Source organism: Sander vitreus, chromosome 4, assembly GCF_031162955.1.
Source record: "Sander vitreus isolate 19-12246 chromosome 4, sanVit1, whole genome shotgun sequence".
Classification (NCBI taxonomy): Eukaryota; Metazoa; Chordata; class Actinopteri; order Perciformes; family Percidae; genus Sander; species Sander vitreus.
In genome coordinates, this window is record NC_135858.1 from 24,878,962 (window position 1) to 24,905,064 (window position 26,103).

The window sequence follows — 26,103 nt, forward strand, 5'->3', positions numbered from 1 at the left end:
TTCAGATTAGGCTGTTCTTAGTCAGCCTTCACTCTCTGCATCTCTGAACATTTCCTTCCCTTAGATACCAGACAATTAAAATGCCACTCTGTGCCGAGTGCAGCTGTAAGCAGCAGAGCTTCCTCAACACAAGGGCCATGAAAGAAAGCAGGACAACCACCAAACAACCTTCAGATATCTGATTGTCTTGGTTGTGCGATGTGCCAAGTCCTCGTACTCGTATGTCTGTCTGTCATGGGAAATCCCTAATAACATTTAAAATAAAAAAGATATCTGAGAAAATATCGCTAGGGATTGAAAGGCATCTTAATGATTACTATGGAAATGTATGATTAAATACAAAACTGCTCTATTAACGTCAAATATTTAGTGCAATATTCCTTAGTGAAACAACTTGCATTCTTAGGAAAACATGTACAGTAATTACTTTGACTACACAGCCATACAATCCATTCAAGAATATCATTAGTTTTTCCTGGGCAACAGGCAGCCACACGTCATTAAGTAAAAACAAGGTCAAAATGCATTGCAGGCAGAAGTGGGAGGGGTGCAAAGAGGCTGAAAGCAGGTAGATAAAACATTTACTCCTAATGACTTACCTTCAGCAGAGCACACCAACAAAACCATGGACATTGGCTGGGCAATTTTTATAATTGGCTTTGCTGCTCTTGTTGCAGCCTTCCTCCTTCTGGTAATTGGACTTGTGTATTCTGAGTTGATGAATTCAGACATTCCTCGAGGAGTTGCAAATAGTGGGAGACTGCACATGGTTCATGGCTTGTTTGTTGGCATAGCAATTGTGGTGAGTATCTACAGCATCTAAAAACATGTCCGTGCTTATTATGTTGTGTTCCTTCATGTTCTGTTTGTGGTATATTTCACTTTTGTTGATTATTGAATTAAGTTATTATTATAGTGTAAAGGATAATGCCTCTGCTTGTGCATTATAAAGATAAAAATCATATCTACTCTTTTAGGCCTTTGTCAAAGAAGGCTGTCCTTTCTTTGTCCTCCAGTAACTGATAAAGCTTAGATCAGAGAAATTTGAGATAAGAAATCAAGTCTAACAAAGGTGTAAAAAAGGCAAGGTCATGTGTTCCCCTTCTTTGAAGTTGTCACCGTAAATATGGTCTCTGAGTGAGAATAACTTTTTACTTTGACATTAGCTATCAAGATCACATTGTTTTCACTTCACTTGTGGGCACGTCTGTGGTTCCTCTCCTTAAAAGGGCCGGATCCTACATCGCCTGGGTATTTGCCATCAGGTCAGCTTTATCCGATGGTTTGTGGCCTGTTTTCTGACTCGCTTAAATCCAGTTCCCGTGGGCCTGCGAGTGAAGGATCTGAAGTTCTCTGAGGTTCCAGTGCGGGTCTATGAATCCACCGGTGTGTGTGAGGGCTTGAGAAGAGGTCTTGTGTATTTCCATGGAGGAGGATGGGTGTTGGGCAACATAGGTACACAAAGTTCACATCAGAAAATTATGATTTAAAAAAAATATATTTATGTATTTTATTATGGGATAAGTGGTATGCATTTGTGTGTGTGTGTGTGTGTGTGTGTGTGTGTGTGTGTGTGTGTGTGTGGGGGGGGGTCTACAACGGTTATGGACTGGCCTGCTATGAATACTTTGTTTTTTTGTGTAATGCGCACACTGCACCAAATTCCTAGCAACTTGGTTGCATGGGAATAAAGTATTGAATCTTGAATCTTGAAATGACATTAAGTAGAAAATACAATTTATGGTGCATTTAAAACTACAATAAGTATCATTCGACTATATAAATGAAATATATTCACATACATAATCGAAAAGGTTAACAAATGGATGTAGAATCATCATTTATGTATGTGAACACACCTGTGTTGGTCAACTGATGTAGGCCTGTTTTCTGGACTTTCAATTGCATCAGAAACTAATGACTATTTATTTCTGTGTTGTCTTGTGTTAGGTAATGTATCAAATTGCCTATCAATGCATTTGGGGATAATAGTATAGTGTATAAAAGCAGGTCTACCCTTTATTGTATATTTGGCTCAAGGACTGACCCTTAAAATTATTGATGGATTCATTTACTGTGAAAAAGAAAGATGGGTCAAGTGTGCACTCTCTTCCACAAACATGTGTGGTTCATGTTTTTTTTCTCCAAATAATATCCTGTATTATTAATGTGTCCAGTTTGTGCTAAAGTCCGGCTACTTTATGTGCTGTTGGGAAGTTGGATATTTAACAATTCACAACATTTTTTTAAGAACCGCTACATTTTTGAATGTTAAGTATCTGCAAAGAAAGCAGAAACTAAAAGCCAACCAAGAGTACAAAAAATACAAGATGTTCCTCTGAAAAATAGTGTCGTCAAAGAAAGTTGCAAAATATCGAAATACTTAAATTATCTACAAAAATGTACTTAAATATAGTAGGCTACGTTGCATCTCTGGATATGTTTATGTTTATTTAATCAAATTAATTTCTTAAATAATAGTATGCTCTCTGAATACACAAAAGGAGATGTGTGTCGGTAGAGAGGGAAACAAAGGTTGTCATATTCCGTCTGCGGTGCTTAGTTGCTTCTTATAAAAGACCCCATCTTCTGCTAACTGTGATGCCCTCTGAATCCTGAACAGATTCTGTTGATGAAGTCTGCCGGCACATCGCCAAGGAGTCGGACACCACTGTGGTTTCTGTTGGGTACTGAACATTTTTAATGTACGTAAATAGCCAAAACTTATTTCACCTTCCAAGTAGCCAGAATTCATCATATTATCCGTCTGTCGTCCCTCTCACCCCTCTCAGGTACCGATTAGCCCCTGAGCACAGGTACCCTGCCCAGCTGGACGATTGTGAGACCGCAACGTGTCACTTCCTGTCTGTGGCAGAGGCACAGTTTAGTGTGGACTCTCGCAGAGTGGCAGTCGGAGGCGACGGCACTGGGGCTAACCTGGCGGCAGCACTGTGCCAAAGGCTGGCGGGGAGAGAGGTCGGGCATCTGCCGTTCCCCTGTGCTCAGGTCCTCGTCTACCCAGCCCTGCAGATGGCAGATTTCAACCTGCCCTCATACCAGCAAAATCATGCTGTGCCCATATTGTTTCGTGGCCGTGTGGTGTTCTACTTCCTGCAGTACCTCAATGGGGACATGTCTGTGTGCCAGGACGTGTTGGAAGGCATCCACGTCCCCACTGAGCTCAAGCCACGCTACGAGGATTGGCTCTCCCCTTCCAACCTTCCCTCTGAGTTCCTCACGCGGGGTTTCAGCAACCACCCTACCCCAGAATATGATGGGCAGCTGTATCACGCGATCAAAGCTGGTTTGGAACATGAGGTCTCACCTTTACTGGCGGAAGATGCTATCATTGAGAAAACACCTCCTACCTTCATACTCACCTGCGAGTATGACGTCCTAAGGGATGATGGGATTCTTTACAGGAAACGGCTGCTGGACTTGAAAAAGGATGTCACCTGGCGACATGTGGTGGACGGTTTTCATGGCATGATTAACTTTTTCAAACAGGGCTGGCTCACTTTTCCCTCTGCAGTGCAGGTTGTGGATAGTGTCGTTGACTATATGAAGACACTGTGAAGATCATGATCATGCCATGTACCTTATTCTACTTTCCATTTTGTTTAACATTTTAATAAACAAAACATGCCTCGAGTCACAGAGTTTTCTTCTTCATTAAAGTGTTCACAGAAGACAAAAAAAACACCCACACAAATCAATAAACAAAACCTGTTTTGTTGCAAAAATGAAAAAGTAGCCCGAGGACACAAAGTAAACAGTTTCTGGCAACATTTTAACAATATAGCGTAGGCTGCTGAAAGGTAAATGTCATGCCCTCGTCTTAGGAAATGTATCTCTTTTTAACTCAGATGTAAGACATCTCTGGTTTGCTTCCAATATACTCTGCTTGCCTCACATTTCAGTGTTTGCTGTATCCATAGCAACAGAGCTCTACTATTTCCCCTCCACTGCCTGTGCTGTTATGGGGCCAGGTGAATGTGCCTACATGCTATATGTTTGACTAGCTAACCATGTTCTTCTAACAGGACTTCAGATTTCCCTGGTTAGGTACGTTTGACACCAGGTAAAGCATGAACCAAACAGGGACTGTGCAGGATAAATGGGCCCAAACCGGCTGGAGGATAGAGCAGAAGTATGCCAACAAAGTGCTGTTAGGCAACTGGGCGGAAGAAAGACTTCAGGTAGGCATTTTGTCTGCTCATTGCCTATTTCACTTTTAATACAAAATACAATGTTCGAATGTATGCATATACAACTTCAATTGAATGAGATCACAGACTATCCATGCCTTGTCTTACTACAGATACAAACATACTGTCACACCAGTGGCTGACAGCCTGCCAAGGGTTTTTGTAGCACTTCAGTTGGTAGTCAAATCTATAGCAAAGTGATTAGGCAGCCTCAGTTTAGCTACCTCAGCACAGCCTCCTGGTGGGAGAGGCTCAAGCTGGAGACTAATTGCATTGACGTGAGGTTCGGCCACGGGCTGCTAGTTCACGATCTGAGAGGAGAAATGACTTGAGAAACACTGTACAACAGTGCGGATCGATAGTGAAGTGTGAGCTTTGCTGATCGTTGCGCTGGGCTCATGTCGCTTTATTGCCCCCCCACCTCCTCATTCTTCTTTGCAATGTCTGCTTACTCTATTTGACACAGTTCACTCGGGAGCCACAGACAGCCAACAGCACCAACCGTGTAGACTACCGGCCCCACTGGGACTTCAAGCCAGACGTCTTTGAGAGACGATCTGCCCTGCTGAGAGCTGAGGTCAGCCTTTTAACTGCTCATTCATGGCATTAACACCAATTGAATGCCTGTCACAACCCTGTGAGTCAGGGATTTCTTCTCCAGATTGTGGCCAATTCTGCATATTATTGACAACCAAGATAAAGGCCTGTGATAAAACTCTTTATGAAAGAAAGTTTCTGGTCAGACTCAGCAGTCATGAAAAATGTGTAAAATCATCAGTCCTACAGGCACTTAAAGGCTAGTTAGAGCAATTTGCTGCTGTCACATGGTGAGCCTCTTGAAGATTATTGTAAAAGAATAGGTCATGCCCTCTATATCTTAATCCAGTGAAGGCCAATGCATACAGGCTACGTCGAAACTACTGTGTATTTTCTTCCAGGGGCTTCCATCCAAGCTGCTATTTGCCCACTGTGGCCCGCCATCCTCTAATTACTTGGTCACGCACTATGGAGAGCGAGACCAGTGTAAACATACCAATGCTTTGCTCACTCTGCTGCCCGGGCATCCAGACAGCTTGACATGGCAGCTTGAGAGGTCTGACCGGCCAATTTCTGGTAAGACCAGTTTTATAGTGTCATGCCACCATTGCCTGAAGGTACAGATTATACATGGGAAATTACATATTAAAGCATCCCAGCACCACTGCAGAGCACAAATACTTTGCTGCATTAAATTTTGTATGGACAAAAGACATCAGCAGTTCATGAACAATTAACTCTGGATGGCCCCAGATGCCTTTTATTTTTCCAAATCAGTCACCAGTGTAATTAATGGCTGCAGTAACGTGACAGTTAACTTTCTCTTCTGTGTTCCTTTACAGCCCTTCCAACCAACTCTGGCCCACTGTGGTCCACAAAGCACTGTTTGGAAAAGCAGCAGTCACACCTCCCGTCACTGACTGTGTGCAGGTCAGCATACCAGAAGCACCCACTTAGTGCCTTCTGCCAAAGCCGCTTTGCCAGGACTTCACGCATGCTGTCCAGCCACCTCCATGCAGCCAATCACAACAATAAGGACCTGGATCTGAGGCAGCGCTCGCTACTACAAATCCCAGATCATTGTTTGAGTCAGCTTCCACAATCACAACCGGCTGAGAGACAACACTGTGGCTCTTGAATTGCCTCGCATGTGTGGTGGTTGCTCTTTTGTATTAGTCAGCTGCATGTAAAAAAAATTTAACAAAGCAAACAATTTGGTAATAGTAAATTAAACATGATTCTCATTTTGTGGCTGTGAGGAATATTGTATGTTTACTGTGTGTTGTGCATATGTGTGTGTGTGTGTGTGTGTGTGTGTGTGTGTGTGTGTGTGTGTGTGTGTGTCTGTGTGCAAAAAGGATGGGGCTATGAATTATGTCCGACCTTCCAGAGGATAATTATATGCAAATTTGCCTTCTCTCTGTACACTTGAAACTCAGAATTGGCTGTTAGTATTACCCTAGAGTCACTCTGGAAATTAAATAAATAAATGAAACGAGGGTTGATGCCAGAGCTGACCTGGGTATTGAGGCAAAGCAGAGGCCATGAGTCATCCCAGGCAACATCTGATGGGACGTGTCTAACTTCCATTCCATTAGGTGTTTTGTTACAGGGGATCAAAGTGTTTAATTAGGAAGAATCAAAGATGCTCACGTTTGATGGCCTACCATCTGCGTCTTCCTCCCTTTCCCCGCCTGTCTGCTGCCTTCCCGTGCAGCTGAAGCCCTCTGTTTCACCCACTGTTTAGCTAGTTAGCCGCTCCAATGTGCTGCTGATGCCTGCATGTCACATGGCGCCTCTGTGTTGTGGGAAGTCGAGAGCTTAACACGTCTCACCCAAAGCACGGTTGTGTTTGCCTTGAGAGCCACATGATGGTGCTAAAGCAGCACGTCGCTCTCTTAACCTGTCAGGCTGTCTTTGAAGTCCTCAGCATTACAGAGAAAGATGTGATTGTAAATGAGCAAATAATGAGTGAATTAATTTGTTATTTCTATCTAATTCTTATGCTCATTTTCATTCTAAATGTATTTGCTCAAAACCTAAAATAAAAAAGTGTTTAGATTGTTGCCGTGTTATTCTATCTTTGGTTATAGGCCACACAAATACTGGAATAGACATTTAGCTTAATACCCTTATTCATTAATTGTGGATTCATATGCAAATGCATGACATTCATATATTTATTTAATAAAACAATATATAACAAAACAAAGAGATTTAGTTGGTACAATGTATAAAGATAAATCAAAGACTCAGTCTCCTTCTGGCAAACCTAAGGAGAGTGACTAAAATTACAAAAATAACAGCAAGTCTGAGGGTTGGAAGTTTCAAAAGTGGTGACAAAGGCTTTTAGAAGCCCACCTATCTATATTGTATGACAAACCCATTTACATCCTGTCATATTTAAAGAGCAACTGTATATAATTGCATTGTATCCAGGCCACTGTGTAAGTTATATGTGCGCCCTACACAGTGGAGCACAGTGATAAATGATCACTATATTGCTCAATCTTTGAAATGTGTTAGAGTTGAATGAGCTCATTTACTCTGAGACTTATTCATGAATTATCTTAAGAGGTTAAGCATCTGGAATGATATAAAACTAACTTAATGGCAGAAAGGAGTGGCAAATCAAAGACGCAAACAATTTACATGGCAGCACATCCTGCGTAAATCTAAGCAAACATTGGTTTGACTACCATTAAGAGTCAAATATTTTACATCTACTGCCAGAGACTGAGACTGAGACATAACAAACACACACTTGCAATACCCAATCCAAGAAAATAAAGTAGTTTAAGAAACTGAAACTTTGTGGCTTCGTGGAAAGGTGATCACAACACCTAAAAAAATGACAACACAGTAATTACAATTTTGCAATAACATTTGAAGTTGGGTTGAGCATAAACCTGTGCAAAGCAAAACCCATTCTGTCAACTAGGAACTTGATGTAAAGCATTCTCCTGTATGAATACTTCATCACCACCTAATCTTATCATTAATGGAAAACTGAATCCTCCTTACACACTAGTCTGCCGAGGCTTCTTATCAGGGAGGGAAAGGACAAAGGGGAAAAGAATGCCCTTCGCTGCAGAGAGGACACTCAAATTCTCATCTATGAAACCTGGAGAGATCCCATCAGCCTCGAACTTCATGGTGAACTGGCGGTTGACGCAATAGATTGTGTTGTCCATCGTGACACACTGGAAGGCAGGGCAGCGCTGAAGCCTTTTGGAGCTGCACTCGAACCACATTCGAGCCACTGTATGGTAGCGGTACACACTGACACCCAGCAGTGGGTTCACATCAAACCGATACAAAAATCTCCCCACAGCTACCATATCTGCAGTTCTGGCTTTGCTGCCTACTAACAGACTTGGCCTCCAGGTGTTGGTTTTGGGGCTGTAGCGCAGTAGCATATATCTAAGAGTTCCCCCAGAAACAAAAAGCTCTCCGCTGCACACTGTGACGTGATGTGCCACAGCAAATGTTTCATTAGGCAGTGGAGCCACAAAACTCCATCTGTCCAATCGCGGGTCATAGCGCTCCACTGAGGAGAGGCACTCCCCTCCAATGGCGTAGATGTAGCCCTCCAGAGCTGCCAGTTTGCAGCGAGGCCTGGCTTCATTCATAGGACTGATCTCCTTCCAAATTGATGTCAAAGGATTGTAGCAAAACACTCGCTTTGAGGGTGTCATTTCTCTGTCTGTGCCCTGGCAGCCCAGTGCCACAAATAAGTAGTTATCCATTGTGCACATGGCACAGGCTTTAGAGATGACCTCCTGTGGGATCAGGCAGAGCGTGTGCCAGACGTCTTTGTGGTCATCATAACAGTACACTGCACTGGATGTCCTCCTCTGCTCTGTCTCTGCTGTCTGCCCTCCTGTGTTCCTTGCCCAGTCTTGAGGGTCCATATCTGCCACCATGACAAACCGTTTCCCTTTCATTCTCTGCTTCTGGATCTGCTCGCGCTCACCAGCCATTAGCCGCCCATAAAGGTTGGGGTCCCTGAGCACCTGGAGGTAGTTGTCTGACATGACACCCAGGGCTGCTTGCTGCATAGTGGTGTGGCCATGTTTCTTGGCCAGACAGAGTGTCTCCAAACAGTTACCCAGATCAAGTTTACTCTTTAAGCTTTCCAAATCTGTGCCGTCGAGAGTTTTTGCTGGAAGGTGTAAAAATGCTGCTAACGTCTCTAGATCTGCCCCCTCCTTCACATTGAGGTCTTTGCTGTCTGTAGAGTGACGGATCATAGGGTGAACAGAGATGGACTCATTGCTGGTTTTGGCCAGAGAGTGAGTCATTGGAGTTGAGGCTCTTGTGTTTAGAAATGGGATGGAAAGCTCCGACTGCTCTGCTGCAGACAGATAGCTCTCCTTGCGTAGGAGTACAGGCCTTGCAGGGTGCCTCAGTTTGAGGCTTCCAAGTGAGGAGGGATCCTCAACAGTAATTTGTGGAAAAACCAGATCACGCATGATGATGGGGCTCAGAGAGGATGGAGATTCTGTGAGGCTGCTGCCACGACTTCCAAGCTCCACTGGCTGATACTCAGAGTTCCTCTCATACTGATCCAGCACAGCATTTGAATCTGTAATAGAATGAGAGGAAGACTCAACATAGTAATCATATATCTTTCCGCGCACAATCTGCTCTCCTGTTCCCTCGAGCACCACGTTGGCATCCTCCACTTTGATCTCTGCCTTGGAGAGGAAGCTAGAGTAGGCCCCCTGGTGCTCCAAGTCCTGCCTTAACTCCCTGCCCACACCCACGCTGCCCTCCAGCTTCTGCAAAGAGCAAGGCGATCGGCGCCCCGTTGTACTGGCCATCCCACTCTCAGTTCGATGAGGAAGGTTCAAAGCAGATCCAAATGAAATATTACTGGTGGCAACCTCTGCCTGCTTCTGAAGAGTGAGTATCTGTCCCTTTATGCTGATATCTTGGTCACTATATGACATGCTAAATGCATCCTCACATTTTTCAGCTCGGCATGGACATTCAGCCGGTGTTTCCTCGGTGCTGTCCGATGTCAGCTCATCAGTAGCTGAGTCTTGGTGCGAGGGTCCGGGTCGCTTGCCCCCATCATCGCTGTCATGTTTTGGTGGGCTTTGACATGGTAGTGTCATCTTGCAGTTTTGGCAGGTTGTATTTTCTGGCTCTTTGTTGTCTTTGACGCAGAGCTGGATTTTCTTTGCATCCCTGGAGCTGTAGAACCTGTAGGCCCATGAAACCAGCAGCACGGCAGCCACAGAGAGACTCAGTTTCAACACCAGCTGCATGTCGAACTGGACTCCTAAAAGATTTGCAAAGGGCATAGCTGTGGCGGTGATGGTGGGGACGATTGGTTGACTGATCCTATTGAATGTTGAATTGTCAATGCGTCTCAGTTGACGGTAGCATGCTGTCTGGTTTTCATTGTAAAAGAGCTGCTGTGATCTGATGACTGCGCCTCTTTGCCCACGGGATCGCGTGTAAAATGATACGTCTAAAGGTAGTATTTGCATCACTGGCTCTGTAGAGGCGGGGCACTAGTCATGCTGGTCACCTGTGGCAAGTCAGATTCAATAACCATACACAGACTATGTAAATCCCTCATAGATCAATATTTGGTTATGCAATTTGCTGACTCACCCAAGCTTTAACCATAACTATCCAAAAGTCATCTGAATACATTCTAATCCAATTTGTTTGTGCTATGTTATATATATTTTGCTCTTTGTTAAAACAGGAGTGGTTCAGGTGATTCTTTATTATGCCAATTTGTGAAAATGTCTGTAAAAATATCATGATAGATCACGCTCCTTAACTTGCTCAAACAAACGTCTGGAGATGCGGAAGGGAAACATGGTTTGAATAAGGGGTGGGGAGTTATGATAGGTGACATTTATCAAGTACTTAATAACCAGGATACATCTGTTTGCACAGCCATGCCACAGATCAAAGGCCCTTTTCTGTGCCAGCGCAGATGCTAAAATGACTCCCTCTAAAGATAAGCTGAAGATTGCTGTCGGAAAACAAAATGGCAGTCACTTGGTATTATAAACACAGCACTGTAAATAATACAAATAACAGATGGAAAGAGTGTCCACAGAGAAACCTGACAGTGTCATTCATTTCCATACACTATACTGAACATACATCTCTGTCATGTCTCTCAGTCGGTGCTGTCAGACTATCATTTGTGTTGCCGATGTAACACAGTTAAGGGAGTCTGCGGTCAGCAACAGTACAGTGTTGTTGTTTTTTAGCAGCACTCTGTGGAGCATTTTGAAGGTGCATCACGTGGAGAGGCATAGAGAGGGTGTGTCAGGTATCCAAGCTGACACAGGCGCTGTTTGGTCATCCGATAGCCAAGCCTGCAGGTGACATAAAGGAAACCTGATTCATGGTTGACTACTGAATAATTCACATATGGGCCAAAGAGGCTTGTTCTTATCCTCACCATTGCTCCCAGCTCAGGTGAACTATCAGAACACCGCTGAGAAAAAAACAACAGGACAGTCAGCCATGTGCATTGTAGTGTGGCACTTTCCCTTCTTCTTGCTTGTGCCATCCATGATAGGTGTGCAACATGCGACAGAACAAGAACAGAAGGCCCAAAAGACATTTTTTCAGCAGGTTTCCTGTTTTCGTGTATAGCTATGGAGAGGGGGGGGGGGAGGTGTAGTCAAGAATGAAGCTTAGAATTTAACTTTGTGACACGTTTTTCAGTCGTACATTTTGAAGGAAATAAAATAATTTTAAGAAGCTGAGGTGGCTCAAACTTTATCCCATATAAATCTACACCTAAATGAATAAATAAACCTAAACAGCGTATAATGGGCAAACAGAACAATTTCTTTACATGTGGATAAAAGGTGCACACAAAAGCTTGCATTTCTTTTCACATTGATGTCCCTATAATTAAGGACAATTACGACTGAAGGGAACAATTACAGTAAATGCTTCATATACATGGCTAAAATAGGAAGTCTTTCTTTCTGGGTAACAGGATATGTAAGTATTTAAAAGGGTCACATTTATCGTCTGTTGGATCTGTTTGGTCCAGGACAGCTTTGAACAAATTTTTATGTATTTAAGTTACATGAAGTGTTCATATGTACTGATAACTTGTGGCATAGGCTGAAGCACCCCTAAAAATCATCTCAGCACCCCTGAAAAATCATCATCATTGTGATGTTGTGAAATCATTTATTGCTCAAACGTTATTACTTTTGCAAACCTGATTTTAGCGATGGAATAGGATAAATGACGACAGGCTCAGCTCAGTTGTAGCCTAAAGTCAACAGCCTGTCTGTGATTCCCTGAACAAGGGCGCCTCAGTCAGCCTACTGTTCAGTCTGCGCAGATAACTTTGGGGAACAGTCGTCAGAGTAAGGCTACTTTCAACCACTGAAAAGGTATGGCTAATGGAGTGAAAATTAAATCGAATCGAATGAACACACCTGTAGCCTAGGCTACTTAATGTGTTCAAGGTGTAGTATTTGTGGAACCAATCTGTGATTCCCTGATCACAATGATGGCAATTATATCTGAATTAACCTAGCTTATTCACCACGGAGTCCAATTGTGTTGTGCAACGTTAGACAAAAGTGCTACCTGTAGGCAAATGTAGCTTAGCTTATATATATATATATATAGTAGGACTACTGTGTTTTGTTTTCTCTTTTATTTGAAGATTATTTTCTAGTTGATTACAAAATGTTTTGTATGTGATTGTCAGTGATACGACGGAGGGGGATAGAGGGAGAGAGCAGGATGGAGAGAGAGTGGACAAAGAGAGGGACCTGGAAGAACCAGATGAGAAAGTGGACATATATTGTACGGGCAAAAACACTTAAAACACTTAAAATATTTCATTCACATTATATTTACATATGCATTTCATGGAGGACTAGGCTCTTAAGAAAAAGAGATGTTGTATTTTCCCCATCTGGTTCAGAGGCATTATTAGATTAGCTTATTCATCATTTAGCTGTATAACCATATCAGTTTCTATCAAAGATGTAAATGTAAAAGTTGAAAATTAACAGCAGAAAAAAACATGAATAATCCTGTCTAAGAATATGTTAAGGTTTATTTTACCAGTTCAAGGTATGTGCAGGGGCGTAGCTCAAAATTCTGGGCCCTGTAGAAAGGCATTTTCTATGGGCCCCATCTTTTTTCACAGCAGATGCCTTGAATCTGTTGATAGTTTGTCATAATTGCACATCTCAATCTGTCTATTTCTTTCCCCAAAACTCACCAGAAGTCATGATTTAAGGGTTTAAAAAAAGAAAATCTTACGGGGACATGCCCCCGGACCCCCCTTCCTAGCTTAACTGCTATCAACTTTTCATTAGGGGCTGAGCACCCCCAAAGGTCAGATCCTAGAATCGCCCCTGACTTACAGACGTTTGTAATACACACATATGCACATACACACAGTGTGTCATAATGTACTGTACTTTTCTATTGGTAGGACAGGTAAGACAATTTGCACATTCTCTAACAGAAGTTAAGAAGAAATAGTAATGGAGCTATTTTCTCTCTTGAATGCCAAGTGAATGAAAAAAGTAAAAAAAGAAAGAAAAGAAAAGCATGTTAAATAACAAATTTAAATGATAGCTGAGTTATAATGCTATACAGTGGGTGGACAAGGATGTGTGAACTTTGCTTCCCTCACTGGAATTATTCAAAGCACATATGACTGTTAGTACTGTTTGTGCTATGCAGCTCTCATCTCCAGAATGCAGGAATATGGATTGTACTTTGGCAAGGTGAGCCAATATCCCAAACGTGTAGGTCTTTCTATTCGACTAAGCTTTAAAAATCTCCCCTCTTACCTCTCACCTGGTTCAAACCCTTAATCCCTTACTACATGTTCTGTCCTTAGAATAGCTTAAATTGCAATTCTTGTGAAGTCCAAATGCAGGATTAGTCTACATTAAGCCACCCTTCACTGTGTGTGAGAGAGTACAAACTGGAAAGGGTTAACAACAGTCAGTTGTGTTTTGACTAGAATTATTTTACAAGAAGGTGACCATGCCTTTGAGATTGGAATATGCTTCAGTAACCAATTATGAACTGTGCTGCATCTAATGTACTTTGTTTTGTGGACTTGATTTGCAAATAAATGAATAAAAAAAGGTTAAAAATAAATTAAAATACATGTCATGTTGGGGTTGGTACAATCAGAAATATCCGAAATAAAGCGGTTTTTGGAGCTTGGCTGTAATTGAGCAGGCATAAAAGTCTGTAAGAGTCTCTGTCTCCAGGCAGACTGTCCTTCGAATTTCCCTCATATATTACCTGTCCATCTACTACCAACACATTGTTACAAGTAAAGTCAAGGCTTGGAAGTTTGATCATCTCTCCATTTTAATACAGGTGAAATGAAACAAATGCAACAACCCTGTTTACACACGCTGCCTCAAGTGAGCACCTCCCTGGAATGGCGGCTAAAATTATCCTACTAGTACTGTAGATGTCTGGGTAAGAGTTACGTATTGTACACAATGCAGGTCACTTAAGATAGTATGTCACAAGTGAATAACTGGATTACAGGCCAGTGACAATGAGTTGCAGTGCCGTCAATTGCAACACACCAAAAAGGAGAAATAATCTTGAAACGTCACATGCACCACAACCTCAAAACAGCAGACATATGTTAGATTTTCTTTTCTTCTTTTTTACTCTGTCCTTGGAGACCTGCCATAGAGATATAAAAAGCCCAAATGAGAAACAAAAAGGCTGTTAATCTTTCTGTCCTTTCAGCCAAGAATTATCACTGAGAACAGTGTTGAATGAAGTACAAACAAAGGTGGGGAAGCGTAAGCTCCAACTATATCAGCCAACCATCCCTCACCATAACCCATATAACCTCTTTAATTATTTTCAATATTTACACTGATGTACACAAAATACACTCAAAAAGGAGATTTTTTTTCTTCTAGTTTCTCAATGCGTTTAAATCCTCATACATTCTGCACCATCAGAAAAAAAGCAATACTTGTATATCAATAAAAAAAGAATGTTCTCTTGAAGCATCTGTGTTTGTTCCTCCGTGGTTTATCAGCGTGTTCCTAATCAGGTGCATCCCAGGACATGTAACAGATTGGAGTGGTTCATATGGTGGCACATCCTAAGCCAGTTCCACTTTTCAACTTTCAGTCAACACCAATGACATTTTGACTTAACGAAATAAAATCCAAATGCTTCTTTTCTTTTTCCATTTCAAATCAACTGATTTTATTGATCAACAGGCAGACGTGGGACAAGAAACAAAAAAGGTGTAACTGGGCAGGGCTATATAGGAGGTGGTCATTGTCATGTTCATCACGTTGTTCTTTTGATATCATTATCTTGGTTAATATTTTATTACAAAACACAGTGGAGCGCCATCCTGTGATGGCACTGTTTCCTGATCGACTGACGCATGGAGGGCCTGTTGATGACTGGAAAAGGCTTGCAGGGTTTGTGGAAAATGTGTGTGTGTGTGGGTGTGTGTGAGTTTCTGTGTGCATGTGTGGAAGTTTGTCTAAGAAGGGCAAGTATGTGTGTGTGTGTGTGTGTGTGTGTGTGTGTGTGTGTGTGTGTGTGTGTGTGTCTTGCATGAGAGGTTTCACGTCAGTTCCACTGTCACTGTGAGGACAAGTGCCATCCACGTTAGTCCGAGCACATCCATGCGGGAGCCGCCATCTACAAACACAAAAGAAACAGTCAATAAAACACTCAGTCGTCTACTTATCAATCAGAAAAGTCATATTTCTTAAACAGTGTTTTAATACATTAAAGCTATAGTGCGTAGTTTCTGTTGCCCCCATGAGAAATTCTAAGCCTTCAGTGATCACACACCACCCCCACCCCTCCTTCACGCAGATGCTAGTAGCGTTAACCAGTCAAATCAACAAGGACATGGAGGATTTAAAAAAAAATTATGGACTCTTCAGAAGAGGTTATGTTGTAATTTGTATGTCCTCTTCGTTTCCAAAGCTGAAAGTGAAAGTCGCCGGACTACAGAGAGAGTTGTGTGGAGCTGATAGTCTTAATTAGCTTTGTATCAACTCATTTGGCAATGGCTTGAATGTAACCGACATTCATTAATATAAAATAGTTGCACACTATAGCTTTAATTCTCAATTTGTATGACTCCTAAAGCCTGTTCAAATGCAATGAGTGTTATTGAAATAACCTGGCATTTTTAATTATTTTTTTTTATTTTTTATTTTTTTTACATATTTGCTTACTCCTGAATAAGCTGTATGGTATTTCAGTAAAACTAGTGCTTAAATTGGGCAGATAAGACATATTTGATACATATTAATACATTTGAAAGTTATTTTTAAAACCACTGAAGTACTATGTGCTATTCTATACTTACAAAACACAAACAAATCAACAACAATCAAATAAAAAAGTGTATGACATAAATAGACAACCTGGAGTGCCCCTCATACTAAAAATCTACAGCAGCTTTCAATTGATCTCAACTTGTCACCATCACTTGAAGTCACATTTGTTTCTTGGACTAGAGTTGTGGTGACTTGATGACAGTGAAACTCTGAGAGGACAATTATACCAACCTGTCTTTGTATACAGTACATTCATTATTGGAAAATCTTCTCCATGTGGTTCTTTGAAGTACACACTAATGATTTATGGTCAAGTCAATTTTATTTATGTAGCCCAATATCACACACAGCCTCAAGGGACTTTCAAACTGTACAGCATACAACACCATCTATGCTCTGACCCTCCATTCAGATAAGGAAAAAGGCTGAGTATTGGGCTACCACCCCTAAAATAATTCCACATGGCCTTTGTTGCAGTTTAGACTAACACAAAGATACTTTTTCTTTCTCCATATTTGAAGAATCCTCAGAATGAGCTATTAGAAAGCGGAATCCCTATTTTTTTCTCTTCTTTTTACACTTTGTACTAGTTGTAAGGCTCACAGCAGGGATACTAGATTATAAAGCTATTATATCAGCTCCATCAGCAGCTTTTTGCTGTTATTGTTTTCTGTAGCTCCCTCATGGGCACGCTACAGAGAGGACAGTGGAACTGGAGCTGCTGTGGGAAGAAAGTTGTGTCTGACTGTGGGTGTGGCTTTGCTGACATTTACCAACAGTTTGTTCAGATTGTGCCAACATTGTGGCTACACCAACAATCCCAATCACAATGTGAGCCAGACCACATCGGTTTGTGGCTAGACTCACCTCAGACAATATTTCATCATCCAGACTCACGAGACATGAGCTTTAAACGGCCCCCTGACTTTTGATGACAGACATTTTGTATCCTGCATCAAGTTACGCTATGGATAAATAAGAGTATAAAAGTGGGGCGCGTGCACTATTAATGTCATGTGGATGCAACAACTGTGGTGTTGTCATTACTTAGAATTGCTCATGAGGGCGAAAGACACTACACACTATAGCTTTAATTATTATTTATTTATTCATTTATTTAGTTATGGCCCTGCAATCCCTCCATACATCAGGTCTCTTGAGTCTGGAGGATAAAATATTGTCTGCTGAGAAATGTTGATTGCATTAGGAGTTGGATCATAAACAACTGAATCATATGTTTGTCAGGATTGTTTTAATTGAACTATCACGATGATGACTCCCTAATAAGTAAATCCCAACAGAATGTTATAATCTGACATTTCATACACGGCATATTCCACTCAAATCAACATCAACATGAGACAATAACAACTGGATCTTCTCAATAAGTACTTCATCTCATTCTCTAATGGGCTCATCCAACCATAAGATCATCATCTGAGGTCCCCTTCCAATCCACAATCATAGATGCAAGTCGCCCAGCCATCTGTTTGCCTTCAGTTTTTGGCTCAGAACTCAGTGCATTTTCTGCCAACCTGAATCTGAACTGGGACTGATTTCAAAGGCAATGTGCTCTTTTTAATAAAGGATTATTCTACCTTGTGCTGGACTGCAAATGCCAGCTGGAAAACACAACACTTTCTTTTTGCATTTGACTACGTGAATTAAAGTCAAGTTTGCTGCTTTTACGAACCTACTTGATATTTCTGACTGTGGCTACAACACATCTGTTTACACTCCTACCAGTCTGGTTCCTGTCTCTGATCTGACCTCTCTTCTAAAAGAGGATCTGAAATAGAATTTTGCATGGCGCTATGGAAAATGACAGATGTAGCATGCCTGCCAAAAAAATTAAAATGCAGATTACTTGGTCATGGCTTTTATGTTATTGTTATTTTTGAGTCAATGAATGCAAAGTTCATCAGCTGAGGCTTTGTTGGGTGTAATGAATTGCTCTTTATGATTGCAGAACTGCCTCTCAGCCGATATGATGCATTGGCTTGAATGACGTGACACCCCAAACTGTTGATACTTCCACCAGCCCAGGCTGGCAGATACAGTTCTAGGCGGCAGAAAACATGGCAGATTTTTGTCCTCAATTTCACACGTCTTGAATTCAATTCATTGCCATACAGTGCGGCTTGACAAGTTGTCGGGGCTAGTGGGATTCTGACAAAGATGAATGAATATAACCCCTCGTGGGAAGCATAGTTTTCTCGTCTGCTGATTGACTGACAGCGGTGGTCCTTCGCACTTGCGCCGGGCGAGGAGTTGTGTATTCAGCCATTAAGCGATCAGACACTTGTGTGGTGAACTCTTGGGGCCATGTTGTACACCAATTTGACTTGCATGCAAGGCATGTCTGCGCGTCCATGCTGACCTGATTCTGTCCTTGCTGTGACACACCTGCTCCGGCGCTTACCACAGCATTTGCATATACAGATTTGCATCCCTACGATACGACTGGCAGAGACGGGGGTAAGATGGAGAAAAGAGAGAGAGAGAGAGAGAGAGAGAGAGAGAGAGAGAGAGAGAGAGAGGAGGAAAACAAAGAGCAAAAGGAAGAGAGATGGGGAGACTGAGTAGGGGAGAGGATGAGAGACACATGTCGTCATCTCGTCTGACTATAGCGGTTCGGCTTAAAGACAGCCCCCCTTGCCATCTGCTTTGGGAAGCTGTTCACACTCTACACTGGGACAAACATGGGCGTCACACACATACACAAGGGACTATACACTATGAAATTATCATTTTTCAGTTAATCAACGACAGCTCAAAAACTATTACAGTACAGGTGTTTTATTGATTCTTGCTTCATGGCACAGAAGTTACAATCTACATTTAGTTCACATCCCTGATGTGTTTTACAGAATAACAGTCAGGATTATTTCCCTAATCACTAATAAATGCATACATATATGTATATATATATATATATATATATATATATATATATATATATATATATATACACCTATGTGGACTGACTATTTTATCCCATTTATCAAGTCTTGTTTATACAAACTAATCTATATGAGCTGTTAAAGAGTTTATTCGTGTATCTTAACGATTATTATTACACATATTATATACACTCTGCTTACAGTCTTGGTGACTCCAATATTTGGCCCTTTAGCCAGAATTGGATCTTTTTTTACACTACAGAATAAACTGCACTGACCATAAGGCCTGTGTGCCTGCATCAAAATCTGAGATTGTGAGCTATGCTGAAGAGGAAAAGTAGGAAATGCAGTATAAGTATGATTGAAAGGAGAGAGCTAAATGAAGTGAGGGAAAGAGAGGAAATAAGGGTGGTGAAAAGGGGAAAAAGCAAGCAGAAATGGATGAAACGGGAAGAGACGTTGGCACTGGGAGACAGAAAGTGAGTATGAAAAGTCAGAGAGGAGGAGAGGAGAGACAAGCAGAGAGATGTAGAGAGAAGAAAGAGGGAGGGAGTGGCAGAAAAAAAGGGAGAGATGGAAAGGTTGTTGTCACAGCCCTGCGGCTTCTCCTGACAATCCCTCATCTTTACATATGATAAACTCAGGAGCCGCAAATGAGCCACTACCGCACATATGAAACACCAATAATCGTTGGAAGAGGCTTGCTGCCTGCTGCTACTGAACATCGCCGAAGATTAATCCTGACTGAATCACACTCAAGCAGCCTATCTGAGAAAATGCATTCAGGACAGAATGAGAAACATCCACCTGTCAATACATTGAATGTTGAAACCACAGTCTCCCAAAGAATTTGTTTCTCCGATCAGTGCCCCTTTTCTGCACACTTTTTCTGAGTAAAAAAAAAAGACTGCAGTGTCACATTTTGTTCTCATATTACATACAGCGTCTCTGGAAATATGACGATCAAGTGATACAGCAGGGATCATGAGATGTATAATGAAACACACACTGAAAGCTCTCAATTTCTGTGGCTGAAATACTTACTGTTCTGATTCTGTGTGTTTTTCATCATGCTTGGATTTTCTGTTGGAAAGAAAAAAGAAAAGATCAAAAAATGTAGCCGAGAGACCGAGTTACTCAGTGAATGAAGGGGGGAATCAATCAGAGGATAAAGAGCATGAGAGGGAGAAAGACAGAGAGAGAAAAAGAAAAAAAAAATAGTCATCTCTGACAGAGGTTGTGGCTTTCTAATGAAGCTGAACTCCAAAGTTCCTGAAACACATTTTAAATGGCACATCCCCAGTGAGGAACACAAGGCCTGCTAATGGAAGTGGGAACACAGAGTGCTGCATCAGAACAACCAGGACACTTTTAGCAGCAGTGAGACCAGGCAACTAAAGCTGTGGCTAGACAGTCTGGGAAAGAGGTTTGAAGAAATTGACTCCACCTTTAATAAGCAGCTCCAATGTCTACCCTGCCCAGTACACTCTGACAGTATATTTTCTAAGTTCTCAGAGGGATAAAGTAATTGCAAAGGAAGAAGCAGGAGGGCTTGCAGAGTATTAGCAACACGCCTAAATTCCACTTTGTGAGCTATTTTCTGACCTCACATATGAGCAGGTGGAAGCTACATATAATACAGCACACTAGTGTGAAACTCTTCCAGTCTCACTGCAACCACATTAACATAGCAGCTCCTCTGAGAAGCACAGGGAAATTAGTGTGTGCACTCTGCATATGCAGGCTGGTGTTTGCTTGCCTCTGCAAATTTGCATAAGCACACATATCTGTGTGTTTCTGCACGTGTGTGCAATTTGGTTGTCTGCCCGTGTGTGTGTGTATGTGTGTGTGTGTGTGTGTGTGTGTGTGTGTGTGTGTGTGTGTGTGTGTGTGTCACTGCCCGGCTCCCCAGTGCTGACTCACTTCACAGTAATCTCAGAGGGTATTATCACTGAGGGTGGCTAAAGATGTACATCATCAAGACGTGAGTGCTGCCTGTCGTCAGTGGAGAGTCTCTATACCACGCCGTCATTATTCTCTATTATTCCTGATGATTTATATTGAACACTTTGCCAAACGAGCAGAGCCCCCAAATACTTCTATCTCTTGGCCCCCGGCAGAGAGACAAGTGTCTCATATCAAGGCCACGGGGGGCGGTGCCAAGGTCACTTAATCACCATTTACTTCCCCTAAGCGTGAGTGGAAGAAATCTACAAGGAGCAGACAGACAGATGGGCCATACTAGGCACGTAGCCGATGACACCTGAGGGTGCATCAGGGTGTTAAACAGACATTAGTGCTCTTCCTAGCAAAACGCCTCCCAAGGTAACGCCTCCCTAAAGTGGCACTTTCCCCTTAAAGTGGGTTCTTATTAGGCCCGCCCAGTAATTTGTACATTTGTGACGTACTTTAAACCCTGTTCACAGGAGTGTTTCGAGCGGAGGATTAAAAAAAAAAACATAATGGATACAACGTTCTTTGTTTCAGGCTCGATGAAGTACGAAAATGGTGTCGACCTGATTTACGTTAATAGGGCACTTCAGGGCTGAAGTGAATGCTTGTGTGTGCAACACACATTTCTACATTTAATAAAACTTTCTCCTGTTTTTCTTATGTGTCTTGTCTTCAGTATAGTACAAGTGTCAAAAGTACTTTTCAGCCATGGAATGTGTAACATTGCTGCCGTTATCTATATATAGACAGGGCTTCTGGGCTTTCAAACATAGGTCTCTGTTACGTAAATGTTCGGTAACTACTCTTACCCAACATCACAGATCCATTATGGAAAGAGCTGCAATGCTTTCCTGACATTTAGCATCTGGTATGCAGAAGGGATTAGTACCACTGCTGAGGGACAATGGGGGAAAATAATGACATCAAGGAAGTGTTCACAGTTCTCTTAGGGCCTGCATCAATGACGGATTTTAAAACTTATTTTGTAGTTGAAGCTTTAATTAATGATGTCCTGGCTCCTAAATGGTGGAATGATCTCCCTATTGACATCAGGATGGCCAAAAGCCTACACATCTTCCGCCACAGGTTAAAAACACATCTCTTCTGACTGCACCTTGGATGACACAAAATAAATAAAAAATTACAGTTACTTGCATATGGCTCTTTTTAGTTTCGGTTATTTAAAGCTAATGTACTTGCACTTACTTCTTGCTGTCTGGAGTTTCTACCTTTGCTTTGGATAAAAGTGTTAGCTAAATGACATGTAATGTACTGATCATTGTGAGTGTGAGGGAGGCTAGCCCGTGCTTTTCACTCGTGGACACACCCAAATATACTTAAATATCATAATTCATTAGATATCATTAAGAAATCTGATGCCTAATAATGTATTCAAATAATATCTGCATATTTAAAACGGTGTGTGTTGTAGCCTTGCTGTAAATGTGAAGTCTTTTAAATCGGTAGTGTGTAGTAGTCGTGTGTGATTGACATTGGGACTTTTGCCAAAAAGTGTTGTGGGCTTATTCAAACATTGGGACCAACATGTCAAATTGCCATCATATTTACGTCTGAAGATGGGTAAAGAAGGCAACACCTGTTTAGCTATAGTAGAACTTATTTGAATAAAACTCCCGTATGTCGATAGAGCTTTCTGATGAGGCTCAGAAAGGCAGATCCCAGTTCTTCCAAGAGTGTCCAGAGTAAACAGATCCAGAGGAGCAAGACACACAGACATAATATAGCCTGTAAGCAATCCAGCTCCCACATCAACACCAGTAAATGGACTACTTCCAGGTTCCAATGAACATGTTACTTTGGTGTAGCCATTGAACGATGTGCTTTTCTGACACTGTCAGAAGAAAAGGTGCTTTGATTTCATCATGGTGTTTAAGTGATAGCAGTTCAAGACATGCCATTGATGGAATAGTGACTAAATCCCTTGCTGGAGAACAGTTATCGTCACTAAGCCTTAAAAAGAATGTGTTGTTGCACCAATTAGGAATACAATCTCTTATTAATCACACACTTAGCTGCATTAATGATTCATACCTAAAAGCGGTCACATAAATCTCATAAGTATTTTTCAAAGATACTGTAGATACATGAAATGAGTTTTGTAGAATTATGTAATTTTCTGTGACATTCAACTGTGTAATTGTATAAGTGTTCTAGATAATTCTTGTGCACCCAAGTTGTACAGTCACAGAAAGAAAAAAATGTTTCATATTCATCCTCTTCTAAATAATTAATCAAACTTAAATGTGATTTCAATTTCACTGCTAGTGTAGTAGCCACTCCAGAATGGGGCCAGGGCGTGTTGCTGAATTGAGCATACATACCAAAGACTATGAGGCGAGTGTGCGTATCTGTGGAGCCCAAAGGATTCTGGGCCGTGCAGCGATACATGGAGCCGTTGAGCTCGGCTGGCACTCTCTCCAGAATCAGCTCCTTCCCATCTCGCTCGGTGCTGCCATCCAGCAGGCGGCCCCCTACTCGGGTCCAGGTGAACAGGGGCTCGGGGAACACCTCATTCTATCGACACCCAGCACCCACATGGGATGGAGAGAAAAAAAAGGAAGAGAAAGGAGAGGAAAAAAGAGATAGAGGGAAAAAGAAGGAAGGGAGGGGGGGGTGGGGGGTTGAAAGGATGGTGCAAAGAAAGTCTGTGAGGCTCAGTCAAAAGATTAAGAGCAAAGGATACATGAATAATACAAGCTCCAATTTTCCCCTAATGCAACGGCAAGTTAACAACATGCATTAATAATCAACACTTCACTTTATAACAGCTTTTTTCTCCTCACGTTTTAACCCTTCAGAGAACCACCTCCTTATTTCCAATTTAAAAATATGACTCTCAATGAAGCATTATTTCATTCATATCGGTGGGTTAACATGGCCATAGATGATAAGTAGATCACTATTTCTAGTCATTTGGGAGAAGGAAAAATGACAAATATTTAAGGTATTTTTTCATAATTCATTCAAGTGCAACTCTGCTTTAAAAATAAAAATTTTAAAAATTGCGAAGAGGGGACCTCCATAGCCTGTAATCAAACTTTCTGTGGTGAGCAATTACTGCAAAGGGACATGAATGGGTACAAATACTTTTTTTGATGTCTTTTAAAAAATGGATAGTTTAGCTATATTGTTTTTAACATTTAAACATCTCCCTGTGACAAAAATACTTTGAAAAGAATCATTGTGCTGGTATTATAGGTAATTTTGTGTGGATAGAAGGAGTATAAATAATAAGTAAGGCTACCTTTATCTTGTGGATTACATCTAATATTTTTGCCCTTAACAACTTAATTCCTTGAGTCAGGAGAAAAATGTGTCAGGGTGGCCTTTGAATCATGTTTGGGCTAGAGTTGTAGTCATTTGAGCATCTTAAGAGCATTCATTATTTTCATGTAGAGTAAATGTGCATCAACAAACACATTGCATTTCTATACCAGTATCTTTAAGATTCAAGTACATTTTAAAACTGATTCAAATGTTTCAGTCCCAAATAATCTCCCTTGACCAGTCTCCACAAGCACAGGATTCCAAAGGTCTAGTATTACAGTACTGTATCTATTAGTCTGATGTTTGTCTAATGTATACACACCGCGCATACACTTTGCTTCTCTCATCTCACGGACCCAGCAGTTCCCATTTTTGCAAACCATACATAAATACAAGGAAAAATATGACCATTTCCGTGAATCATGAATGTGTTGATGCCATAAATGAGGAAATATTAGAGGACTTAAGGAGATATGATGTTGAACTGCATGTGCCGATGCCACTTAACCCAAATGCCCCAGCAGCAGCACGGGAGAGGAAAGGCAGAAGAGCTGCATCGTCTATAGTGAGGTAATCCCGGTCTAATGTTAGACTACATTACAATAATATCACCATGCATTCATAACCTCGTGATTCAGTGAGAGTGAGCCCAAAACATCAGAAAGTATGTTTTTGTGACATTTCTTTATTTACATTTTGTCAAAAAGAAAAATCAATAGCAAACGTCGGTCTCCTCGGCCGTGAACTGCTCCTGGCGTCCGCCCATGGATGTATTAAGAGCTTGCGCCTAGCAAATCCACCATTATAATAGCAATCCACTATGGAACAAGCGTGCCTGTTTTTAAAGGGAATGTAAGATAACGCTCTGATTGGTTTATTGCACGTTACACCCAAACCACACCTGAATGAGTAATGTAGCTACTTCAGACCAACCCACTGTAGATTTGCCTCGGGCGCAAGATAAACCCCCACAAAGCTACTTGCGTTTACCCTGCAGAGATCTGAGAAGCAGTTAACCATAGTCCTCATACATCCACCAGAGTTTAGAATTCCAACACAAAGAAAGCGGAAGGTGACGGATATCCAGCCGAAAAGGACATACGGCGGAATTTCTGCACTTTTTGAGTCAATATCCCTCTCCATTGACTCAAAAAGTGCACATTTAAGAAATCCTACTCTGAAGCAAGAGATGTTGGTGATTTGGTTGGCATGCACCAAAGTTCAAATTATATTCTTACATGCCCAAACAAACACTTTAGAGTTCAGATAAACTGCTCTAATCATGCTTGGTGGAAAAGTGCCGTTAAAGTGACCTACTGAAGTAGTTGTGAAATGTCTAACCTTTCAAAATAAATGTAAATAAAACATTTATTCAAGGTCTGTGTTTATATCATGACAGAGGTTAAATCAGTAAGTACATTGAGTCAGGCTCTTAGGAAAAGGTCACATTACAATAAAAAAACAAAACACTTAAAGTGAAACCTTCCTGTCACATAACCCCACGAGCATAGAGTCCACATGAAAAAAACGTCTGTGCACTGTGCTCCTGAAACCATCAATGTCCTACTTTATCTCATACATAAAGCAATATGAAAAAGGAATACAAAGTAAAAAAAAAAAAGAACATGCTGTAGGATGATCATCCATAATATATTCCTAAAACAATAAACCAGAGGGAAAACTGGTATGTAATTTTATCAGAAAGGCGGGAGGCAAAATTATCAAGTCTTGACACACAATCTTATCTACTTATGAAACCCTAAAGCCTAGTTCCAGAAGGATAAGGGAAATTTGCTTTCTGATCAGACTGCATGCGTCTGATGCCTATGCTGCCGAAGGGCCTCACTGGCTGTATGCCACAGTCAAGCCTATTTATAATAACCA

General features: G+C 41.5%; 4 protein-coding genes across 5 annotated transcripts in view; 2 read left to right on the forward strand and 2 right to left on the reverse strand.

The window, feature by feature from the left end:
- The first annotated feature begins 625 nt into the window (after positions 1-625).
- On the forward strand, positions 626-3,576 carry aadacl4 (arylacetamide deacetylase-like 4). The gene is made up of 4 exons (XM_078247517.1): positions 626-802; positions 1,230-1,455; positions 2,624-2,687; positions 2,793-3,576. The coding sequence occupies exons 1-4, from the start codon at positions 626-628 to the stop codon at positions 3,574-3,576; spliced, it is 1,251 nt and encodes a 416-aa protein (XP_078103643.1).
- A 512-nt stretch (positions 3,577-4,088) lies between these two features.
- Positions 4,089-5,883, forward strand: cfap107 (cilia and flagella associated protein 107). Its single transcript, XM_078247314.1, has 4 exons — positions 4,089-4,199; positions 4,675-4,785; positions 5,147-5,321; positions 5,588-5,883. The coding sequence occupies exons 1-4, from the start codon at positions 4,089-4,091 to the stop codon at positions 5,881-5,883; spliced, it is 693 nt and encodes a 230-aa protein (XP_078103440.1).
- A 1,020-nt stretch (positions 5,884-6,903) lies between these two features.
- On the reverse strand, positions 6,904-10,200 carry klhdc7a (kelch domain containing 7A). Its single transcript, XM_078249146.1, has one exon. It carries the CDS (start codon positions 10,055-10,057, stop codon positions 7,766-7,768), a length of 2,292 nt encoding a protein of 763 aa, XP_078105272.1. The 5' UTR covers positions 10,058-10,200; the 3' UTR covers positions 6,904-7,765.
- Positions 10,201-15,345: 5,145 nt separating this feature from the next.
- The window catches only part of igsf21a (immunoglobin superfamily, member 21a), a 218,651-nt gene continuing 207,893 nt past the window's right edge, over positions 15,346-26,103 (reverse strand). For both annotated transcript variants that reach the window (XM_078247520.1, XM_078247518.1), the window contains exons 8-10: positions 23,274-23,466; positions 20,023-20,061; positions 15,346-15,422 (exon numbers count right to left, since the gene is read on the reverse strand). In XM_078247520.1, coding sequence (XP_078103646.1) covers positions 15,346-15,422; positions 20,023-20,061; positions 23,274-23,466 — 309 coding nt within the window. The remainder of the gene's footprint in view (positions 15,423-20,022; positions 20,062-23,273; positions 23,467-26,103) is intronic.

What these genes read in the sequence shown, in the direction of transcription:
- cfap107 (XM_078247314.1), top strand. Translation starts at nt 4,089, where the DNA reads ATGAACCAAACAGGGACTGTGCAGGATAAATGGGCCCAAACCGGCTGG. An exon ending in CTGCCCTGCTGAGAGCTGAG is followed by an intron (nt 4,786 to 5,146) that starts GTCAGCCTTTTA and finishes ATTTTCTTCCAG; the next exon opens with GGGCTTCCATCCAAGCTGCT. An exon ending in GTCTGACCGGCCAATTTCTG is followed by an intron (nt 5,322 to 5,587) that starts GTAAGACCAGTT and finishes GTTCCTTTACAG; the next exon opens with CCCTTCCAACCAACTCTGGC.
- aadacl4 (XM_078247517.1), top strand. Translation starts at nt 626, where the DNA reads ATGGACATTGGCTGGGCAATTTTTATAATTGGCTTTGCTGCTCTTGTT. An exon ending in TTGTTGGCATAGCAATTGTG is followed by an intron (nt 803 to 1,229) that starts GTGAGTATCTAC and finishes TCTCCTTAAAAG; the next exon opens with GGCCGGATCCTACATCGCCT. An exon ending in ACCACTGTGGTTTCTGTTGG is followed by an intron (nt 2,688 to 2,792) that starts GTACTGAACATT and finishes CACCCCTCTCAG; the next exon opens with GTACCGATTAGCCCCTGAGC.
- klhdc7a (XM_078249146.1), bottom strand. Translation starts at nt 10,057, where the DNA reads ATGCCCTTTGCAAATCTTTTAGGAGTCCAGTTCGACATGCAGCTGGTG.